The sequence below is a fragment of the Pholcus phalangioides genome, unplaced genomic scaffold (genome assembly GCF_987345545.1).
Source record: "Pholcus phalangioides strain wild (caught in Gottingen) unplaced genomic scaffold, Ppha-v1.0 ptg000001l_1, whole genome shotgun sequence".
NCBI classification, from domain to species: Eukaryota; Metazoa; Arthropoda; class Arachnida; order Araneae; family Pholcidae; genus Pholcus; species Pholcus phalangioides.
The window spans coordinates 2,498,477-2,522,613 of NW_028301594.1; the positions used below are offsets into that span (position 1 = coordinate 2,498,477).

General features: G+C 39.4%; 1 protein-coding gene across 1 annotated transcript; it reads right to left on the reverse strand.

Annotated features, from left to right (window-relative positions):
* Positions 1–1,774: 1,774 nt before the first annotated feature.
* LOC149089673 (arylsulfatase B-like) lies at positions 1,775–23,629 on the reverse strand. Its single transcript, XM_089235651.1, has 11 exons — positions 23,361–23,629; positions 18,693–18,836; positions 17,137–17,296; positions 15,239–15,351; positions 15,040–15,153; positions 14,779–14,919; positions 12,549–12,675; positions 8,575–8,868; positions 4,786–5,048; positions 4,057–4,281; positions 1,775–2,088 (listed from the first exon to the last, which is right to left on the reverse strand). The coding sequence occupies exons 2-11, from the start codon at positions 18,792–18,794 to the stop codon at positions 1,954–1,956; spliced, it is 1,674 nt and encodes a 557-aa protein (XP_089091777.1). The 5' UTR covers positions 18,795–18,836; positions 23,361–23,629; the 3' UTR covers positions 1,775–1,953.
* Positions 23,630–24,137: the final 508 nt, after the last annotated feature.

Here is a 24,137-nt window from a genome sequence, read left to right on the forward strand (position 1 = left end):
CTACCTGGCAGAAATGCTTGTTCGTACCAATCACGCTTACTGTCGAAAATTTCAACCGGATCTCATTTTTATGAGATAGCAGTACTCGGCAAAATTTATTTAGAGGTATATAAATTTTGCTGTCGGCAACTCATTCCTCAAATTTGCCGCCCCTCTAAACTTGCCACCCTCGACAATAACTCGCTAAGCCCCCGTCGTAAGTACGCGACTGACCTTAAGCACTAAAGAGATCAGTGCTCTGAAGCACTAAAAAGAGTCCTCGATGGTCGTATCTGATTACCAACTCGCAAGTTTTGTTGCCCCCCACTTAAATGGATTAATTGCCCTGCACGGGCGAGATATCTCGTCGTATAGCAGATGAAAGAAACACAGATGATTTATTTACACACACACATAGATGTGTTTTATTATTTTCTTTGTAACCTCAGTATTATACCCCTCCTGTTTCTCCCTTCCTCTATTCTCTAGCCGTAACGATACCAAATATTTAATTCGAAGCGTAAATAATGTGTGAGGATTAAGAGAACACAGTTTGTGTCGAGTTTTATTTGCAGTTCACGCCCCCCCCCCCTGCTTAATATGATCACATTGGGACTGGAAGTTCCTGATAACAATAATCGATTGTCGATTGATAACTATATCTGAAAACAATCCCGGTTATCAATATGTGACCATATGTCCCAAACGGGACAACTCCATTTTTTTCCCCAACGTACATTTTTCAAAAAGTGCAGAATCGGACTTTTTTTTAATTATTCCAAAAAAAAAAATTATCATTTCCGTGTATTACGAGTGACGATACTTTTCCGAATGTACGATTACATTCCATACATTCCCTTGTGAAACCCTTGTTTAAAAAAAGTAAATTTTTTCCCGGTTATTCCAATTCCGCTTCAGACTGGGTTTTTTTCAGTTCCCTCGTCTGACGAGAGCTCTTTCTTCTCCTTCTTCTTCCCCGTTATTCACAAAAGACTACAAATAGCACCCCCCCCCCCCTTCAGCCTGGGCCATCTACGACCATTTACGTATTAAAGGGTCAACCTCACGCCAAACATCAGAAATATGTGCGCCAACTGATAATCTTGGCAACCTTTATGAAAATCATGCTCAAGTACAGTGAAGGTTTAGAGCGTATCATTTATTTATACAATACATAGGCTGGGGTTTTTATGCACTGAAAATGAAACGTCGTTGCTGATTAATAAAAAAAAAACCCTGAAATTCAGGTTTTTAAATCAATCAGCAACGACACTTAATTTTTCTAGCATAGAACATACTAGCCCTTCAACGACACTGGTTTGTAGCTGAAAATTGATTAATCATCTGAATCGATGATGGTAACGCGTTGGAAAAATTGGCTAAAATTGGTCCATGGGGGAAAGTTTTTAGCGTTTGTGGGAAATATTTTGAAAGTTTTTATCAAATAAAAACTTTTTTTTTTCTAATTTTTTGAGGAACTAAGCTAAAGAACTAAGAACTTAACTAAAGCTAAATATTAGGCTAAATATTTTTACTTATAGATGTGTTGTAACGCACTGCTTCGTTAAGTTCTGGTGGATGCTAGCGGGATTCTGGTTCGATTAATCGAGTCTGATATCATGAAGCTCTCAACCGTCCAACCCCTAGGGAAAAAGCGCAAACCATCCCAAGATGGTCTCTCTGGGCTGTCAGCAGTCATGTCTGTCTGTCTGTGGGTGCTCGGAGGGCTTTAAGGTTTAAAACCGTAAAGAAGATATTGTTAAAAATTGAAAAAATCCTCCAAAAACCACAAGTTAGTAGAATAAAACATGAAGTTTTATTTTTTAAGCGCACACAAATACTTGTACATTCAACACATAAATAAAATGGCCGGGCTAGGTCAAGTAGCAGATTTATACATATTTTCTGATTGTTCGTTGACAACTATTTTGCGTAATACTGTACTGAAGACGGAATATCAATCCGAAAATAAAACTATTGATCGGGAAGCCACGGTAACCAAGCACCTCCTGAATATTTCGGATCAGCTCTAGGATCGTATCCTTTATTCACAGGATTAATGGATTCTTCGGAATATTTTTGCAGCAGGTCCTGCAGCTCTTTCGTAACCTGGAAGAGTAACGAAATAAGGAACATCAAACAACTGTAAATGCTGCAAAAAAGGTTGATTCAGTTATTATTACGAGGCCGTGAAAGAAATCGGATTTATCTCAAAAGAAGCGAATGGAAATCCCAGAATGAAATTAGCTTCAAGAAAAAAGAAAGGTGATCAAGTTATATCGCAAGTTATTTTAAGTGTTGCCGCTAAAGCTCGAAAGCCGTTAATGTGCACATTACCTAGCTAATCTGCAGATTAACTGATATGATACCTAAATAATCTGTAGAATAACTGATTTCTGCACTTTAGCGGTAGCAGCATATCGATTATCAAGAACTACAGTTTGTTTCACAAGTTTAGGCATGTGGCGCGGCTGTTGGCAAGAGTACGTAGGTGCTGGCATTCCAATATCATAAATCTGTCAACACGTCGTTTTCGTGACCGCCCCTTTTCTTTACTTGTATTTCGCTGTTTTCGAGAGAGAAGGCTTTTGTTTCTTGTAGAGTCAAGATGTTATTTTCGATGTGTCAGTTTATTCTCATTTCTTTTTATACGTACCATGTGTTTCGTCAAATTAATAAACTTTATACTTAGCCGTTATCTGGAATCAAACAATTATTGTGGAGTCAAATTTGAGCTATCTATGGATAAATCACCACTTCAATTTAAGTGTCAGCACTCAACTTTCTATGGCAGTTATACATCCATAGGCACAGTAAGAAAATTGCAACTAAAACAGAAACTTAGATGACACAAACTAAAAACGTCTTGGGATTTATACAAAAATTGCCACGTTTTCAAGACAAATAAAAATTCAATTGATCGGATGGTCGACGCGTTTCGGCTCTTCAATGGAGAGCCGTCATCAGGACCTCGTGGTCAGAATTCACACGAATGAGTCGTGGAGGGGTGATGTTTACGTCTGGTCTTCCGAAGAGACGACCAGACCTAACATCACACCTAAACATAACCCCAGACCTAATTTCTTGTTAGTTACTGTCCAAGACCATGAAGTAATAAATACAAAATTATTTTTCCATCCACACAAAATTTTTAATGACCACTATTCTTGTTGAACCCTTAAACTAAGCAAATGAAAAATTAATCAACCAAATGGTCCACATACACCTCCCCCCCCCCCAAAAAACAACGTTAAAAATGATACAATTTCCGCTTTGGCAGAATTATTAATTGCTTTCTCCAACATTTATAATATTTGGCAATATATCAATGATTTCCTGCTCAATTAAAATCAATTACACAAATTTTGTCTATAGGATTTGGTAAAAAGTAGGACAAAAACTAGAAAGTAGGACATTGTACCAAAACGTAGGAAAAGTAGGACGAGTGGGAGCCCTGCAGAAGACCTCCGCGCGAAGTTCGTGACGTCACTGAAGCAGGTCATCTCACTTACATCCATTGGATATAGCAAGACGACGAATACGCCATCTTTATCCTTTTTTGTAATACATCCAATTGTTTTTACACTTGTTCACTGGCGATATGCCTGAATGGCCTATGCTATTAACATATATAACACAAGACCTCCGCGCGAAGCATATGACGTCATTGAAGAAGGTCATCTCACCTACAGCCATTGGATATAGCAGGACGACGCATACGCCATCTTTATCCATTTTTTGTAGTGCATTCAATTGTTATTGGTGAGATGACCTTTTTCAGCGACGTCACGAGCTTCGCGTGGAGGCTTTCCGCTATAGATGATGTTGCTTTTGCACTTGCTCGTGTGCATACGCTCGTACATTTTTTTCAAGCCTCCAGTGATGGGAAGCGTTATTATTTTCTTAGAACAATAAAAATAGTGGTTCCCTGGAGACACCCGAGTCCCCCGGAATGCCTATATGAAACACATGCTGGGTGTCTTTCGTTTCCTATGACTAATTTGGAAATGCTCGACCCGAGTTTCGATTGTGTAACTTCTAAGGGAAATTCCAGGGTTATAGGAAATTCAAACTTACTTGCGGTTCCCTCCTGGCTATATTGGTGAATTCACAAGGGTCTTTTTTGATGTTGAAAAGACAGGGGGCGACCGATGGATCGCAGTTCTCGTAAAGGTTCTTCGGCCTCGGTCCGCAATCGATTTCCACTCTACGTTCTCTGCTTGGGATGTATTTGTAGTCATCACCGAACACTCTGGTCAGAACTTCTACTGTCTGTGCGTTTTTGTACTGGTCTTCGATCTCCTGCAAAAACAAACTCAATTGTTAACTTTTTATCTAGACTGTTTCATGGTATTGAACTCAATACCGCTCATACCAGATGCGGAACCCAGTGCGAAAATAACCAGCTGCATCTTAACATTTTCGTTGCACCAAAAATTTTCAGGTCCCCCTTTTACCTCGATTATACATATTTTATGGGGGGGGGGGGGAAATAATTCCAGAAGCGAAGAAAGAATTAATTTTTCCACAGTTGATGGAAATTCCAAATTAACGAAAAAAAAAGTTCTAGAATTTTAATGAAAGAAACAATTACAAAAGTGATGAAAGAGAAATAATTCCAGAACTGATAAAAAAAAAATTCAGAAATAATGCAAGAAATAATTTTAAGAGTTGGTAAGAGCCTGCAATAATTTACTGTGAGTGCGGGGCCTCACAAAGCGTGGTCCTGGTGAGCCTGCACTTGTCACACACCCGTAAGGGCGGGTCTGGTTGAATTTTGATTGGTTGCGCTCTGCTGATACTCACATTTTCGGAGGGCAACGTGTCACCCACATCTTCCTCGAATTCCGTCCACGGCTGAATCATCCGTCCATTTTGGTTGAACCAATTATCTAAATCCGTATTCCACGATCCAAGGACCAGCTTATAAGGCCCTCTCCTGATCGCACTTACGTTCCAGATCGGATCGATGTTATGGAGAATCGTATCCCTCCTGGAAGGACTGCCTTCGTCAAGAGCTTGCCATTGGTTTACGCCATCTATGTCAAGCAGGTCACACACATTGCCTCCTGCGATGAAAAAGAACAACACTTGACATTTTCCGAGTGCAGCCAATAATTTCGTCAACAATTCATCGCTACGCAATTCACCGAAAGGAAAATTTACCAACATGACATTCCATTGCTAGGAACATTCACTGACAAAAAATTCATCGTCGAATTGATATAGTGAGTAAGTGGATGAGTATGTGAGTGAGCCAGTGAACAAGTGAGTGATTAATCAAATGAGTCAGAGAGTTGGTGAGGATTGATCGAGTGAGTTAGAAAGGTATAGTGAGTGAGCGAATGAGTGAGTAATTAAGCAGATGAGCAAAGGAGGGACGTAGTAGGTACGTGAGCAAGTGAGCAAATCACCCCCATACTGTCACACACACGGCCACTGACTCGCTCACTCAGTCTGATGACCAGACATGACAAGGGCTCTGGCCCTTAGGTTATATAAGCCCTTCACCCTGTTGAATATATAAAACTCACTCCCTCTGTCACCCACACATTCCCTTAGTCACTCATAGTCACTGACTCACTCAAACTCTTTCAGATGGTTACTGTTTCACTCATTCACTCGCTCACTCTGTCACTCACCCATTTATCGGTTCGCTCACGCGGTTTCTCAATCACTCACCTACCCACTCATTTGGTCATTCATATATTCGCTTACTCAGTTGGCAACGTATTCATTCACTCGATCACTCATACGTTTAGTTATGCGGTCAATCATAAAGTTACTCGCTCTTTTAGCAATTAATTTTTCCCGTAACTCATTCATTAACTCATATTCAGTGTGATTCATTCGTTCACATATTCATTTAATTGCCCAATCACTAGTGATGAACTGTAGTCGATGCATTTTCCGTAAATTAACATTTTCATGTCGATTGAAGAACCGTAATCACATGCATTTAATGTGCGGATGTGCACTCTATTTGCAGAAATGAGGACATTGCATCTTGGAAATTATGTTTCTCACTACATACCACAGCATGTACACACAGGGTGGTCATAAAATAACTTTGCCGACGTACAAGTCGCTAGCGGCCGCATAAATCGACTGATGCTAATGAAATTCGAGATATGGGCGTTTCTCAGAGAGTATGTGCTCACAAATAAAATGAAGAACTGAAATGAAAAATGAGAACCTCTCTCTCACGAGGTTACTGTAACAAAATTTCGGAAAAAAAAAATCAAATGACAACTTTCATTTTCATTCATTGCAAAATGATCGGCGCAGTGAAATTCATGAACGGCGTTGGAACGGTACCTGTAGCACCATAAACGCCAGCGCAAGACGCAGGCAAAGAAAGAACATCTCTCCAAGGGGTTGGTGCGTAACCACTCGGTCGGTCAGATCTGCAGGAAAACTCCGGCCGAGCCAGGGTTCGTACGGTGCTTAAAAACTCCTTAGAAAGTCATTAATTTTAATTTCCTTTTTAAGTTCCCTTAAAAACTCCTTAAAATCCTTCTAGCTGTTTCTAAAAAAAGTCGACTTTCCCCCGCTGTCGATTTTGTCCCCGGAAATCGGACTGTGGTAACTGCAGCTCCTTATTCAAATTATCTGCCACTCATCGGGCTTTTCATCGTGAAACCCCGATCATATCCTTGATCGTACAGCTGAAGATGTTTTACTCTATTCCAGTGTTTCTCAACAACCGACCGCGGTTTCCGTTTTCAAAAAAAGAAAAGAAAAAGTCGCCACTGCAAGCAGCAGAAATTACTATGGTCGATTGTCATTGGGTCAAATCCCGAATGTTTCGTGGGAAAAAAAATTCATTTCATGAATAAGAGTTAGTCCGCCGAATTGTAAATTTCGAAGGAAAGTGACGAAAACGGCCATGTCACTCCAGAACCAAGAAGATCCGAAAGAGAAACGAAACAGCCGATCCGGTATCCTGATCCTGAAACCTATATGGCAATGGTTGCCTGTCAAGAAACTCTTGAATACAACGATATTCAATCGCTTTCGAAAGAAGAACAGCGACCCTGGAAGCAAGCCATGGATGAAGAGATGAAATGCATGATCAAGAACGACGTGTGGACTCTTGAGGAAATTCCTAGAGGAAAGCAGGCAATCTCATGCAGAAGAAACGCGATGGTAAGCATGAAGCTCGGCTTGTAGCTCGCGGCTTCATGCAGAAAGAAGGACTGGATTACAACGAAACATATTCACCAGTCATCGCTATCTCGGCTTTGCGACTTGTACTCGCGATGATACTTCAAGAGGATCTACAAGTGTTTGTATTAGATGTGAAAACCGCGTTCTTGAACGGCGACTTAAATGAAGTGATCTACATGGATCAACCTCAGGAATATGACGACGAGAGTGGCCGGAAGTGCAAGCTGAAGAAAAGTCTCTACGGATTCAGACAGAGCCCACGCCAATGGTATCAGAAATTTGTCAACTTCGTGGTAAAAGTAGGTTTTATTCAATGTATTTCTGAACCGTGTATTTTTATCCGAAATTTTAATGATGCTAAGAAAATTATCATTGCTTTGTATGTAGATGATTTGTTAATTGCCGGCTCAGATGATAAGGAGCTTAAAATAATTATTGATATGTTATCTAAAGAGTTCGAAATGTCAAAAAGTGAATTAGCTACAGAATTCTTAGGTATTCATATGGAATTCTCTTCTGATTGTTTATATCTTGATCAGAAATCCTATATTTTAAGATTGTTACAGAAATTTAATATGAACGAATGCAAACCTAGTGTTGTTCCAATGGAACCGAAATCAACATCCGCTAATTTCATGAGTGGGAATTTGTTCGAAGGACCGTACAGGGAGCTCATAGGTTCTCTGATGTACCTGGCTCACGTTACTCGACCCGATATTCTGTTTGCTGTCAGTTGTTTGAGTCAGCTCCAAGGGCATCCAACAGACGTTGCTTTTAGTGCCTTGAAAAGGGTCCTCAGATATTTAAAGGGAACGGTTGACATGAAAATGAAATATAGAAAAAAAAATGATTCCCCTGTTTCGAAATTGTCAGTGTATGTCGATGCAGATTGGGGAGCAAATCCCAATGGTAGAAGATCAGTCTCAGGTAATATTGTTATGATAAATGACTGTCCTATATCATGGTCGTGCAAGAAACAAAATTGTATTGCTTTGTCTTCTACCGAAGCAGAAGTTATTGCTATGGTGAAAGCAATTCAAGATGTGTTGTGGTTTAAGAACGTATCTTCTGAAACAATCAATGTTGAAAATTTTGTTGTATATGAAGATAATTAATCTTGCATTAAATGTGTAACAAATGAGAATAGTCATGGTAGGCTAAAGCACTTGGACATTATGCTCAAGTTCTTACGTGATGTTATCAAAGAAAATAATATTCAATTTGAATATGTTTGTACTAAATTGGAAATTGCTGATATGCTCACGAAAGCATTGCCCAAATTTGTATTGTCTGAACTTATGCATTTGTGCTGTCTGAAAATGTGCGATTAAGGCCAATATACACAACTTGTATATTGGAAATTGCCGTATGGCGAAATATGCCCAGAGTTGTGTGCGGTAAAATAGCATCACTATCACTACATACCAGCAAACGTGTATAATGTAGGTAGCCAATCGGTGATGTGGAAGAGCGTCTCGTCGATCCTACTCTTTTTCCTGAGGTTGGAGCTCCAGACGAAACCATTCGCCCTGACGCCTCCTTCCCAGAGAGTGTATTTGGATCCTCGCAGGGGCCAGTTTGATCCCGAGTTGCCATCGACACATTGTACAGCCGCTCCGTTGTCGGTGGTGAACAAGATCAGAGTGTTGTCCAACATACCTGATTTTTCGAGACTTGCGAAAACGCGTCCGATGGCTCTGTCCAGACCATGCAACATCCCTATGACCAACAGAAATGGTGTAATGAAGATTTAAAACACTGTATAAACGTACTTACTTTTTGGCACATAATGGGTGCCGTCTTTAGAGGGGGGAGAGTAGAGCATACAGGCCCGTGACAAATAACCATACCGCTCATCTGGCCCGTGAAAGATAATCGCATAACTTAATTGGAGCTCGTGGCACGTTTACAGATTACTTCGGTGATATTGAGGTGCATTACCAGATTATTTTGGTTGCGCATTTACAGATCATTCAAGTTTGCCAAAGATGCGTATCTAGATTACTTAAGCGACTCGTAGCACATTTCCAAATCATTCGAGCCAACCGCGGCACACCTACTTTTCACCTAAGCGTGATGGTACGGACGAGGGTCAGTTGCACTGCTCCTAAAACAATCAAATCCGAGGGTCAATTGCACTGGACTCCCCTCTTATCAGGTAGGTGAGTTGCGTAGGGGGGGGGGGTGCGCTAGATTAGATTCACGAACCTTATCTATAGCAGATGGTGTTGGAAGAAGTAAATGTACTAGACCAGTGGTTATTAACCAAGGGTGCCCCTGGGAAAGCATTTTCGGGGGGGGGGGCGCGAGATGTAGAATAAAAATATGCTGGCTCATTATATTCCTGAAAATTGAAATGATACAAAATATTGAACTCACTTCAAAAATACGAATCTCGCCTTATCATTATGACACCTCATTTTTTTACCTTTCACTCTCAGAAACGTGTGCGAAATTTGAATGCCCCCAATATTTATATACAGTACGTAATTTTTGTAAGGATTTAGAAAACACACATATATGTAGAGGATGATTGAAGCTCCGGGAGCAGAAGAAAATACTGTATTGGACTCTTAAATTAGGAAAAAGTGTTAAGTGTAGGTTTTGTGTTGCCCTTCAGAAGTCGGGGTTCCCTGCGCGAACCCGGCGAGTCGCCGTTAGATGCGTCTCTATTTATAGGCAGTTTTTAGGTGATTTTTCAAAGTTTTCTTTTAAACTTATAATAAATGATGGTAATTCAATAAAAAAAATTATTTTATTCAAATGCGAGCGCCAGCGCACGTATGTGTAAATGGAATTTCAAAATTCTTATTCAGAACTACATATTTCCGTGTGTTCAATTGGAATCATTTCCAAAGCTAGGGGGAGACAGCTTTGAAAACACTTTTACTAGTCGCTACTCACTTACAAAATATGGTTTTCATCACTTTTGCTTGGGAAAAACAGTAACCACAAATCGCTTGAATGTAGGTGATGATATCCGGGAGACATTTTTTTAAAGAAAGAATCTCAATCTCTCAGAATTTCATTTTTTTTATGAAAAAGAAACAATAAGTTAATCACAAAAGTCGGCATGTACAGTGATTTTGATTCTATTCATTTTGAGTCCCCACGTGCATTCTTTTTTCAATAAATTAATTTTGCAATTTAGAGAGTAAATATTTTAAGTTTGAAATTTTTATAACAACAACCAATTATTTGATAATTAATTTAGTTCAATAAAACATATAAATTTTCACACCAATGACTACACGCCACTGCCTATCCTAAGCATAGATGAAGTGAAGGAAAAAATAATGCGGGGAGATAGGGGGGAAAAAGTCATCTATCAACAATTGGTATCAGCAGGGAAGTGGAGAGGGGGGTGCCAGTGCAATTCGGACATAGATAACAAGAGTGGAGCAGTGCAATTCGATAGCCACGCCTACCTTCCAGTGCAAGTGACCCATCTCCCATGGTACATTTGCAGATTAAGTTACCCGCTGCATTTTTATAGATCACTCAAGTGGCTCTTGGCACATTTCCAGATTACTTAAATGCCCGCGACTCATTTCCAGATCACTCAAGCTGCCTGCGGCATGTTTTTAGATCACCTGCACGTAAAAAAGGCAACTGGTGGCCTGTCGTCTAAGAGATATTACATATATATATATATGCTCTCAGGGAGGAATTTTTCTGTCTTCTCTGTAACTTAGAGGTAAGAGCGCTCGTACGGCATACGAGGGGCCAGGGTTTGATTCCCGGTAGAGATGATTTTCCAAAGAAAATTCCGCATCTCCACACAACGTCCAGTTTTCTTGTAAACCTTGCATGGAAAAATCCTAAATCCTAAATATGACATAGTGGCCTGTGGGTTCCGACTGAAATTGGCAAACAGTGCATACCCCTGAGTTATTTCTTAGCCATCCTGGACTAGTAGTGCGATTTTCGCCATGGTTGTATATGTTTTATTTTTAAACTACTTAGAGTTTAATATTACCCATATTGGGTTATTAATCTAGGGGGAAAAGAAAGCTTAAGTAGGCTGGAGGGGAAATAGAAAACAGAAAGTGTCACTCAACAGGGCAGTGACAGAATGTCACTTCATCAGCCTGTTAGGACGTCATTAAGTTATAATTAATGCTATTCTTTTAACACTAATCATTCATCATAATGTATATATTACCTACTCTCATTTTTATATTTAGAGTCAACTATATATCATATTAATAAATGCGATTATATGTTATTAAATGCAGTTAATTATGATTATTTGATTAAATATATATTATCTACAAAATTTGATATTTTGCAGTTGGTCTAATTATTTACACTATATATAGTTGCTTATATACATTTTTCACAATCCCGGTACCTCCGGTCTTTTCATAACCAGAAAGTTTTTGGGTCTGGAAAAAGCTGATATCTGATCTTTTGGGTAAGTGGATATTTCCCTAAGATGTTGGTATTCTGACTCTTCAAGAGTTTGGAAGAGATTATTAGCCAGCTTTTGAGCAAAGGCGTGTATGGTTGGCATTCCTATATCGTTTCTTATACTTCTATTCCTGATGAACCAATTGGCTCCCAGCATAGCTCTTATTGTTTTGTTTTGATATTGTTCTAATTTAACCATGTGTTGATTGCTCGAGTAGAGCCACACTGGTGCAGCATATAAAAGTATGGATCTGATAGCCATTTTGTATACATTTAATTTGTTCTTGATTGTCAATGTTGATCTGCTTGCAAGTATGCGTTTTAAAGTGTGTTTTGCTACGTCTGCTCTTCGTATTACTTAATTGCGTCGTTGCACAAATGTCAATCGTTTGTCAATTATTATTCCCAGGTATTTAGTACTTATAACAGGTTCAATGAATTTCCCCCCCAACCACTATTCACATGGAAAAATGGGGAGCGACATCGTGTCATATAATTTCGTATCTTATAAACACAGTCACGCTCGCACATGTGTTTATTTTTCGAGTGAGGCACACTGCCCGGAGACTTTAGGGGGAGAAATATTACCCACAATTCCCCAGTATCAGTATGAACGAAAGCGAAAAACCATCGGCTCAGTTGTGATAACGTGAAAATAAATAAACAAAGCACATTTTCGCTCGTTAACCGAAGTTGTGTTCCACCGAATCGTTTTTTGAGTTTGAATTATCGTTGATTCGTTTCTCGTGTCCACATCGATATCTGACCGCAAATGTCTAATACTATCACAAGGTATCACAGTAGCACAGAAGGAAACAGACAAAATTTTGGTCCCGGTCAACCCGAACGGTATGTATTTGTGTGCGAAACCGTACCTCGACTTAACATGGATTCGACTCACGTGGTTATTGTCGATCCCACCTATCGTGTAACTTAGGGTACTACTGTATTACTGTAATCAAAAAACAATGGGCAAAAGTACGTACCTGCAAACTTTCTCCGTTTTGGATCCCGGATGTAATCGAATTTCGCGTATTCATCTGGTGGGGGCTCCAGTGGACGGTAAATGTTACCAGAGTGAACGGCTTGATATCCCAGATACATGAACAGCGGCTGCATAAATGAAACAAAGAAAGACCAACATACGAATTGATAATCGTAAATAAATCTGCCATTTTTCCGTTCATCATCAATTTCTGCAAAAAAAACATATGCTACTGATCGTTCTCTCTCTCTCGTCAATAGGTGAGCGTAACGATGGATGGTCACTGTATAGTCTACCAAAATTGTTTGACTACGTAACCAAACCAGAGGTAGAATCACTCGATTGCGTTGCTCTTACAACAGTCTTTTCAACTTGTGCGTCGTGGCTCCTTTGGGGCGTCGCCAAACTTTGTCGAGGTATACACAACATCGGTTACTACTACTACTTTACCGTACATGTACCTCGTACACATTCCTCTGCGAAATTTCTAACGAATCGGTACATACCCGGAATGCGTTGTGTGAGTATATGTACGACCTTAACTTATTCGTGTTGTCAGAATTGTGCTTGTTTCGTGTTCTGCGGCCATCTGTCTTCCATATTTTAAAGTGAAGAGGGTAAATGTTTCTTCACTTCAATACATCGAAGACAGACAGCAGCGTCATCTTTCTTTCAAGAAGAACCGAGCACAACTCAGATCTATCACCATCTATGGGCGATTTACTACCTAATGACTTGTGCCGGAAGTGTGTGTAACTGTACCTAACAGTCTGAGTATGTAGTGTTGTGTTTGATTTTTCAGTGCTGCCATCTATATTTCAGAAGTGAAGTGAGTGATGTGTTATGATTTAATTTGTGCTGTTTGTAGGTGTGTTGCCAGACTTTTTAAAGGGGAGATCGGCTCGCATTCGCACCTTGAAGTTGGGAACCACAGAAAACCAAATTCAGCCGATCACCACTGTGGTGACGGTCGGGTTCGAACCCGGGACCTCACGACGCCAGTCCGTCACTATGACCACTCGACCACCACAGCGGCAGCAGCAGCATCAGCAGAACACGAAACAAGCACAATTCCGACAACATAAATGCGTTAGGGCCGTACGTCACGATGAACTGGACATATGGATGTGTGTTTGCCTGTTAGTGCTTTGACATTGGTTCTTTTATGAATACATTATACATTTTGAAAAGCAGCAGATAAACGATTACTAGGCCAGGGAAGCTATACGGGTTGCAAAAGTTCGAGAACCACTGTCTTACAGGATTTACCCCAAAGCTGTTTAACGAAGAATAATTTCTAAAAACCTTTGTCAGGGACCGCTCTGTGGGGCCTCTGATAAACATGGATACAAGTCCAAACAGTGTAGACACCTCCGACTAACCCATACCGTCGAGAGTCCCCTCCTAGATGGCTTCGCCCCGTCTCAGGGGGAAAAGTTTCAAATTAGCGCTGTCTGTTAAACATGTTGGCAATTGAGCTAGTAAAATAACTATTTGGCAAAATGCATCCAAGTCTTCAATATGTCACACAGAACTAGTCGAAATTGAGTGTTGTGTCCAGATGTTACAGTACACACTAAACACATTCAGCTTTATTCTAGAAGAATGGCTGTCTCAAAGGGAGTATTTCTTGTAAAAGAATAAGGTTTTTAATAAAAACACAAGGCCACTCCAAGCTGGGGTGTCACTATCCCACTGAAACAAAACAATTAACTGAATATCTGATTGAACTTGATGGAAAAGGTGTGAAAACGAATCGTTGGGATCTCGCAGGAGTTTGTCTTTAAAAGTCTCGCCGCAGAGAGCAACAGGCCTACAACGGTAAAATCTTCAAACATTACACTTCACTCATAGTTCAAAAAATATGTGGTAGATGGCAGCACTATAACAAGCACTACACAGAAACAAGCTTTCCGTTAGATTCACAACACTGACACGCACATTTGTGTACCTATGCGTTAGAAGTTCAGCAGAGGAATATGGACGAGGTACATGTGTGGTTGAGTAGTAGTAGGAGTTTACGTCATTTGAATGAGCATAACTCACCGTAAGGAAAATTGAGATAAAGAGTCACCCCAGTTGACCGTACCCTGAAATTTCATTTTTGGGCAGAAAGATCTGAAAAGGCAGATGTGATCTATGAAAAAACTTCAGAAGAATTTTCAGATATACGATCTACATAACATAGGGAGATATGCTTATATTATGTATAGGAAGGTCACTCCACATACTTTACTGGTACTGTCATGAGTTTCGATTATGTCGATGGCTTTGTTCGTGAAGAGCTCAGTCGAATAATTTCCGCTGTACTCCCAGGCCACCCTCTCTTTGGAACCAACATCGTCGTGCAGATCGTACCCTATTTTATTGTACTGTACAAATAAAAGAGTAGCAGAAATTAAAGCCTTGGACATTTTCATACCAAATAGATCACAAAATTGAAGAGAAATTAGATAACTTTAAATACATTGATGTACCAATTAAATTATCACCTCGTCTTCGGATAAGTGGGTATAATAGTCCTCATCTCCGGAATAATAGCCAAAAAATGAATCGAATCCTTTCCTTGTGGGTATGTGGTCTCTCGTGAAGAACCCAAGGTGCCACTGGAATCCAAGAGAATGAATATTAAGATAGTAATATTGGGATAAATCAAATAATTCAAGTAATAAATAAGAATGAATACGTCACCTTTCCTATGGCCCGAGTCGTGTATCCCAATTCCCTGAAGTACTGTGGCATAATCTTCACATTCAAGGGAAGTCCCCATGGTTCACTGTCCGCAATGGCGAAATGTTGCAATCCTGAAGAAAGAACGGAACGATTTTAACGTGAATGCTTTCTCGTGCATAGTTTTAATTCTCTGCAGATAATTGGTTTATTTCGATCCGATATCGTTTTTAACGTGTATATATACACTCATGTCCAAAAAATTAAGGATAATTCAGAATCACACAGAAATCGAAATCTAAAGTAAAAATTTTACCTGTAGAATTATCACACACATCTGCAAGAATGATATGCAAATTTCAGAAAGCCACCAGATGATGCCGATAGTACGTCACAATGACGAGAGTGTAAGAGGGGGGTATATAAGGAATGGTGGCAAAGAAGTGAAATTGTTCACAAGAGTTCTGTAAGGCGCTCAGTTCCATAAGCGAATAGTTATGACACAGAGGACGCATGTGGATGATTTTTTACGAGGTAGAATTATCGGCCTCCTGGAATGTGGGCGTACTCAGATGGAAGTATCCGAGGAACTTGGAATTGCCCGAAGTGTCATCTCTAGGCTTTGGCGACGATTCCAAGATAACGGAAATGTCAGCAGACGTTACAGTTCAGGTCGCCCCCGAGTTACAACGCCGAATGAAGACCGGTATTTGGCAGTAACTGCCAAAAGAAGCAGACGGAGCACAGCATCCGGCCTGTCTCGTCAGCTATCTGCAGCCACGGGTACCACAGTTTCAAGGCAAACCGCGTACAGACGTTTGGGAGATATTGGTCTATATGCTCGCTGGCCTGTCAGATGTGTTCCGCTCACGGCAACTCACTGTCGGCAGCGATAAGCCTGGAGTAGAGAACATGCAATGTGGACATCGTCACAGTGGGGTTGTGTGATGTTTTCCGACGAGTCCAGGTTTAGCTTGCAGTCTGATTCACGTCGGATTTTCATAAGGAGAACGCCAGGTACCCGTTACCACCAAGACAACATCATTGAACGACACCGTTACTTTGGTGCAGCATTGCTCGTTTGGGGTGGAATTATACTGGGTTCCAGAACAGATCTGCATCTTCAAACCGGAACCATGAAAGCCCAAATTTATCGGGACATCATTCTGGAACAACATGTACGTTTGTTTAGGGGTGCCATGGGCGCAGAATTATGGATGACAACGCCCGTCCTCACCGAGCAAACATCGTAAACGAATGCCTTGAATCTGAGGATATAACCCGTATGGAATGGCCAGCATTCTCACCTGACTTGAATCCGATAGAGCATGTGTGGGACATGCTTGGCCGACGAGTTGCAGCCCGTCAACCACCTCCTATATGTGTACCGAAACTTCGGAGAGCACTGCTTGCTGAGTGGAGTGATCTTCCCCAAGATCAGATCGATAATTTGATACTCAGCATGCCTAGGCGTTGTACGGACTGTATTTCAGCGCATGGGAGACATACAATGTATTAACCATCATACCAACCATGTAACAGTAAGTTTTTGTAAAAGAGATATTTTTTACAATTGCTCCAGGGAGCAAAAATCGTAGTTTTTATGAATGGTATCATACAAACACCATCGTTTTTGTTCTTTATCTTTTGTTTAATAAATGGGCTTTATGAATAAGTAACGTTTGTTTTGTTTCTGAACCTTTATTTGCCGGAGCTGGCATTATCCTTAATTTATGGACATGAGTGTATTATGGACATGGAACTCCTTTTCGCCAAAAATTGAGTCCCAAAAATAGGGGAGGTAGGGTTATCTTATACACGGATAGTACAGTAATATAGATATTTCTTTTAAACTTTTGTCTCAAATTTCATGCCCGAAAATCAGCCCTCCTTATACACGTAAAAATACGGTACGTTACCTATTTTTATAGAATATTGGCCGCTGAATAATGATCCTCTGGATGGCGTGCAAATAGGAGACACGTAATAGTTGTTCAAGATGATACCGTCTTTGGCGAGTGCGTCGATGTTCGGAGTTGGGATCTGATACGAACCGTGGAAGCTGACGTCGTTCCAGCCCTGTGTATTTTAATATGCGTATCAGTTGTTAGAAAGCATTTCTTAAAAAAAGAAAGAATATTCATTCGAATGGAGACATACATAGTTAGAAACACCATCGTTGTTGGCTTCAGTTACCCGAAGACTCCGAACAGATTGGCATGATGGATATGAATGACGCTCCTGATCAATCTATATATATAAAATTGATTTTCTGTGTGTCTGTGTGTGTGTATGTTCTCTATACAAATCTACAATTTTAGATCGATCGCGCCAAATTTTGCATATATACCAAATAAGACCCGACTTAAACGATAGGCTACTTTAAAATTTCGTCAGAGTAGGGCAAATGCCCCGAATGGGCAAAAAACTGTTGGGCAGCAATAGTTTTTGGACCTCAACAATCACTTTCCGAACGTTTACTTTGGTTACCGTGGTTCCCTAGCAATGCGTTTCGACGTGTTTATGCCTTTACAATGGTTTGTCCCTTCTTTAATGCTGCCAGTTATGTATGATAGTTTATGCTTTTATAATGGTTTGCTACATTTTCAATACTCTCAGTAATGAGTATTTTTGAATAGACGCTATAATCATTATCAGCATCACTTTGCGGGTCAGGCAAAGGATGATCCCCATAGAAATCAGTGTTAAAATTGCCTATTTTAATGTAGAAATGCGGATATTTGGTGGGGTTTACCGCCACATCAATAACTATAAAAATTTTATTGAATTCTAGATTTTTTAAATACGTATTATGGATATGGAACTCCTTTTCACCAAAAATTGAGTCCCAAAAATAGGGGAGGTCTTATACATGGATGATAATATAGTATCAATTTATGGACATGAGTGTATTTAGTTCGCTTAGAGATATACGAAGCCCAGGAGATATTAAATAGGAGATTAATTAGCCCCGGACCTTACTTTTGCGTTGGATATCCATGCAATAACATTGATTTCAACTTTTTATTTACATCTTCTCAAGCATGAAAATTTATGTCTCCGAGTATTATCTTTTAATATTCAACTGCATAAATTCATGTAGTTTAGGATGTTTCAAAATTAATTATGGGCCCATAAAGTACATCGAAGAAATTCCACAGCTTTAACTAAGCATTTTTGGAAGCTGAAATAGTCAAATGGATAACTTGAAGTTCAAAGGGGGGGGGGGGTCGAAATATTTAGCGCCCTTAAAAAAGGAAAAAAAATGTATTCATTTCTACGTTTCTTTAAATCTAAATTTGTTTCTTTCACGAGTCGCGCTGGAAGTCGCCCTATCGGTTAACTTAGACACGTTTTGCATGTCCCTCAAAGAAAGTGAATCCAATCAAGTGATCCAAACAGCCTCATTGAAGAAAACCCGGGCAACGCCGGGTATTATAGCTAGTTGATAATAAAACATTGAAGAGCTACTCACCATGTCATCGGCCACTATGAGCAATATATTCGGTTTGTCGCAGCCCAGAGAGATTCCGAATAAGGTGAAGCTGCATAAACAGGCTACCACTTTCGTGTTCATGATGAATCGTATTGATTGTGCTGCGATTGATGGAAAATTTTTCTGGAATAATTTGTGATCGGTTAGATATAAGTAGGTGTCTAATTTCTGTAATATTTATGCATATATTACAGTGGTATATCATGTATGAATTTATGTAATCTGATAATGTTGCTTGCAAAATACAGTGTCACTATAGACTGGTCGAAAGAAGTGAAAGGACGTGGGTTCGCTTCTCCGCAAGGGCATTGAACATTGTAGCGTCTCCGCAAGGGCAGTTGAATTTTCTCTTTCCAAAAAAATATATACCTTCGCAGCTGCTAACTGTTAAAAACCTTTGTATGTATAGCGGAGGGTGACGTCATCCTCAGATAAGTCACCATCTGGTGGCATCGTCAGTAATTGTGAACTTTGGCCTGAATTGTGTCCGACCGTCCATGTGTGGTCCGGTTCAGTGCACACGAGCTCCAAGGAAAAATTGAGATATTCGTTGCCTCTGAAGTCTAGTGCGTTTACCCGGAAAGTAAACGGATGTGGGTTCGATTCCCCGCAGGGATAGTTGAATTTTCTCTTTGCAAAAAATATATCTTCCCATCAGCCAGCTGTTAAAAACCTTTGTACAGACTGTCAGTGCACAGATTGGGATATTTGATAACCGCTAATGAAAACGATCATTACGATTACTCTGTCATTTGCGTATTTTTCTCTCATATCAGCTCCTTTTTTTTTTCAGGAATTGAAATTTGCGTTAACTTAAAGCGACAGTGACTTTAAGCGATTGTGATTTTTTTTCCTCAGCCCAAATGTATGAAGGAAAGACTTTTTTCTGGATATTAGCTGAGGTGAACTCGGACAGTAGACGAATTATGTCTTCGTTCCTGTCATGATTCATATCAAAGACAGTCCGGTATTTCCCTCCGTTTAAATCAGGGATGCACAACCTCACTCGTGAGCAGGACCAAGAAATTTAATCCGGCCAGCGAAAGGTGTTCCGGTAGAAAAGTATCAATACACACAACATGGTAATGGCCTAACTGAACCTATTTCCTTCATAAAAATAGAGAAATCGGGATCCATATTAGATAACCCCAATTATTGCAAAACAAATTGCCAAATGCAAGCAAAATTACCAATTACAGAATTCGAAGACAAAAATTGTCTTAGGCAAGTAAGGGTGCCAATTGAAGCAAAAAAATATTGTCAAGTCATGAGAATAATCTTAATTCTTGAGTTAAAAAATCCAACTAAGCATTGTTGAAAATGGGAAGAAAAGAAGGGAAATTTTATTTTAAAAAAAACTTTGGACGACAGAAATTACGGGAATTTTCCGTGAAATACTGGTTATATGGTCATCCTATTCATACTAGTTTTTCCCCCCGCGAGAGCAGCAGAATTACCGCGTATCTGGACCATGGACTGAAAGGTTGTGTGAATCCCTGGTCTAAATGGTATATTATAAGGCGTTCATATCTGTATGTACTCATATCCATAATAAGACGAATTTTTTTGTACACGTTGTAACTGCATCTATTTATACTTCTTCACAGCACGATCATTTTATGCCACCAATAGCCAATTGGAATAGGAAAGACAGAGCCACAGATTATAAGATTACTTCGCAGATTTTCATAGTTACTTTCGCAACTCTCTGTAGTTGAATTTCGGTCTTGAGAAAGTGTCCTCTTCCTAACCAGATCATGGCCCAACGCTCTGTCTCAGTGAAGATATATAAGCAGTCGGTCGAAGAAGGCCTGGGCCATGCTGGGAAAGGAGAAAGTGAGCAGTTTTAATTCGAAAGGCTTTCAGCTTCAGATCAAGTCTGAAGGACAGGCAAGAACATCTTCGAAACTTTCAACATCCGAGCTTTGGACAGGATTTCTTTTTATGTGAGTAGCAGTGTTTCAATCATAACCAATATCCTCCCAGTACGTGGCCGACTTATTCCTAGTTTGCCAGTATAGCTTCTCTTCCAATTTAACCTATTGACACTGAGCTATAAGTAAACTGGCGTGAAGACTTCCTATACAATAATACAGACGTGCGCGAGCCGACGCGGAGGAATACAAAAGTGGGCGTGGCGGAGCGAAATAGGCAAAACATTGCTTATTTCAGCATGTAAACAGTGGGGGGAAACTTCCATCTTCAGTGTTTTTTCAGTTGTTTGCATATTATTTCATTAGTATAGTTGTCCATCTGCACATACACAAATGCTGATATCGTGTTCTACCTGTATTTGCCCCAACCGATGGAGAAAATTGAAGGAAGATGGAAATAAACTTCGGTTTTTCATAGGTAAGTGCACGTGGTTTTATATTTAAAGATGCATTGATTTTTATACTAAAATTTTAAAATTATTTTTCACATTCAATTTCTGTTTGATGTGCATTAATTCGAAATAACAAATTAATTTCACATGAATTTTAAACCTTATAAATATTTTTTTTACATCGTGTAGAAATTACTTATTACTATTTGGGTTAGAATTTTTATGACAGAAAAACTGACGAAATATATGCTTCATTAAAAATTGCATTCCATAATCCCTTGTAAATTAAAGGAACGAAGGACCTAAACTTTTCTATTTCTGGTAAAAATAATTTTGGGACAATAATGTGAGAATGAGGAGTATTAAAATGCAATTAATATTATTTACATAATCTGTTTTTGTTTAAATATTAAAAGCGAAATATGCGAAATCATAAATGTATCACAATCATCAAAGTGTTACAATTATGTTTATAATATCTGATTACATTATGAATGTATTATAATTATCAAACAATTATCATTGTTAAGCTACTATTACGAACAATGATTGCTTGCTTCTATTGCTTTCTTGAAGCCTGGTTAATGAATACACTTTTTTTTTTAAATAAAGGTGTCTTCGAAACCCAGAAGTTCTTAAACAATTCATGCAAGGTGTGAAAAGAAAGTCTTGGCATCCAACTAAAGCATTTGTTCTTTGTGCTGAGCAATTCACAGCTGACATCTACAAGTCCTCAACGCTATTTGAAAGATGATGCTGTGTTCCGGTTTTGCATTGTAAATTATTTCATAGCAAACATAAGTGCTCTTGTGAATTGCGATTCTAATATTCCAAATTATGCTCTGTGGACCTGTTTGTAAATTGTTTATTTAAAAATTTGTATGTGTACATTGTTGTATATATAATGTTTAAAAAATATATATATTAAAACTTTTTTTTACTCTCCAATTTTCATCTCATTTCTTTCATTGAAAGTTATTTTTTAGTAGTTAATTCGCGAAAATATTCACTGCTACGAATTTACTATGATTTCAATAAATAGCTTTCAATAAAATGCTAAACATAATGTCAGAAATGTATGTTGTTTTTTATAAAAAAAAATAGTTCCTCTTAAGTTTATGAAGATAAGGTATTTTTCTTGTACGAAAGTGAGTATTCATTTTTATAAAAAAAAAATTTAAGATAACGAATGCATAATTATTGGCCAAAAAGTGAAAAAAAACGGAATTTACAGGTCTCGTATTTGGAATTGTCCCATTGCATTAACACGGTCAGGAAATGTTTTGTCTATCTCGCTCCAAAAGGGTGTGATGCGGTCGCGTAGGTGACGATTCGCGCAGTCCTCACTTCCTTATAGCTCAGTGCCTATTGATGACCTATATGATGGCCTATTGATGATATGAAAGCTTATTGAAGATTTTCTCATCTAGTTCAGCAAGCTAGAAATCGAAAAAGTTCGTTTTAAAACTTTATGGAGAGCCCTCAAAGAGTCACGTTGATCACGTGAGGTTCCTTTAGATTTCGCAGTTTTTCCAACCAATTTCATACTCCACGAGAACCATAATTATAATGTATGAATAAGTATGACGCTTTTCAAGAGCTGTTTGGAACCTCGACAAGACCATGGGAGCGATTTTCCAAGCTCTAAAGGACCGGAACATGACCGACAACAGCGTTATCGTGTTCGCATCCGTAAACGGTGCGGCCGTTGCCGGTCACGATGGTGGATGGGGATCGAACTGGCCACTGCGAGGACAGAAGTGGAACCTCTTCGAAGGTGGAGTGAGAGTACCAGCTTTCATTTGGAGCCCGCTTTTGGATCTTGATGAACCGAGGACGTCTCTAGAGCAACTTGTGCATGCGACTGATTGGATGCCTACACTTTATTACGTAGCTGGTATGTAAGATCAGTTTATTTACTGTGAAATAAGTTCGCCAAGAGCTCCTAAAAAAAGGTAAGTTATGTGCCATCTTTGAGAATAAGTGTGACATCAGTATGCATATATTATCTTTGTAGCTAATCACTGTTCCCTGTCCTGCTTCTTTTTTTTTAACGATTTCTGAGGCATAGCTTGGAGTGAAACACTGTTCTTAGCTCAAATGTGAATGTGCGACAAAGCCGCTCTCCTTTACAGGCTCCTGAATCTCATCTAAACCGTGGGTTCTCACTTATTCGAGAGATACGTGCATTATCAACTTAGGTAAAATAAAATCAGACTGGAATGGGAGAAGGATGGCGAAAGCTTAAACACACCCTTCTCTGCGTACCATCAAGAAAATACGGTGCATTTACTTTCCGAACGTTAAGTATTAAGACTTACCTTGAACAATGCAATACTTGAAACACTTGTTACTGTCCATATACACAGAACGAAAACTCTAATTACAGAAAACCCGTTCACACGTTATGAGACATCGATTGTGATGTTTCTCCGTCCACGTGCAAATTTTCAATTGATCAACAAGAAAGAGACATTCGTGGTCTCCTATATTTCTATGGACTACTTTTTTCTGAGCATCTGCAGAACTTTCTAATTTCTTTACTCCAACTGAATTGTCGTTTCCAAATCTGTTGAGCTTATCAGTTTGTCGAAGTGAGCCGTGTTTTTTTTTTTTTTATTAGTTTTAAAGTTGTTTTTGAAACACGATCGTGATATCGTGAATAACGTTTTTTTTGCTACCTCCACCACCAACATCACGACATGGCATCCAGGATAAGTCAGAGCTTCTGTGAATCTCCTATTATTTGGACATCAGGCAACCTTCAATAACATCTTCCTTTTATACCGACATAAAATATCGTCATTCCTCGCTTCTATCAAGTCATAAAGATCAAGCAATCACCCATTGTACTTTCCGCGTTCAGTCAAGAGCCACTTTATGGTCCTAGACTTCATTTTACAGGCCTCACAAATTCATTCCACAGTAATCCATAAGTACCACACGTAGCTCTGGGGGATTCAGTTCACGTGATAAACATTTTGCATGTGGGCAGTTTCTTGGTTATGATATCGTGGCACTTGGACTTGAGGATTCTATCATGAGTGAGACCCGTAAAATTATCATGAGATGCGTGAAAGCTTCTCTTAAGGCTTCGA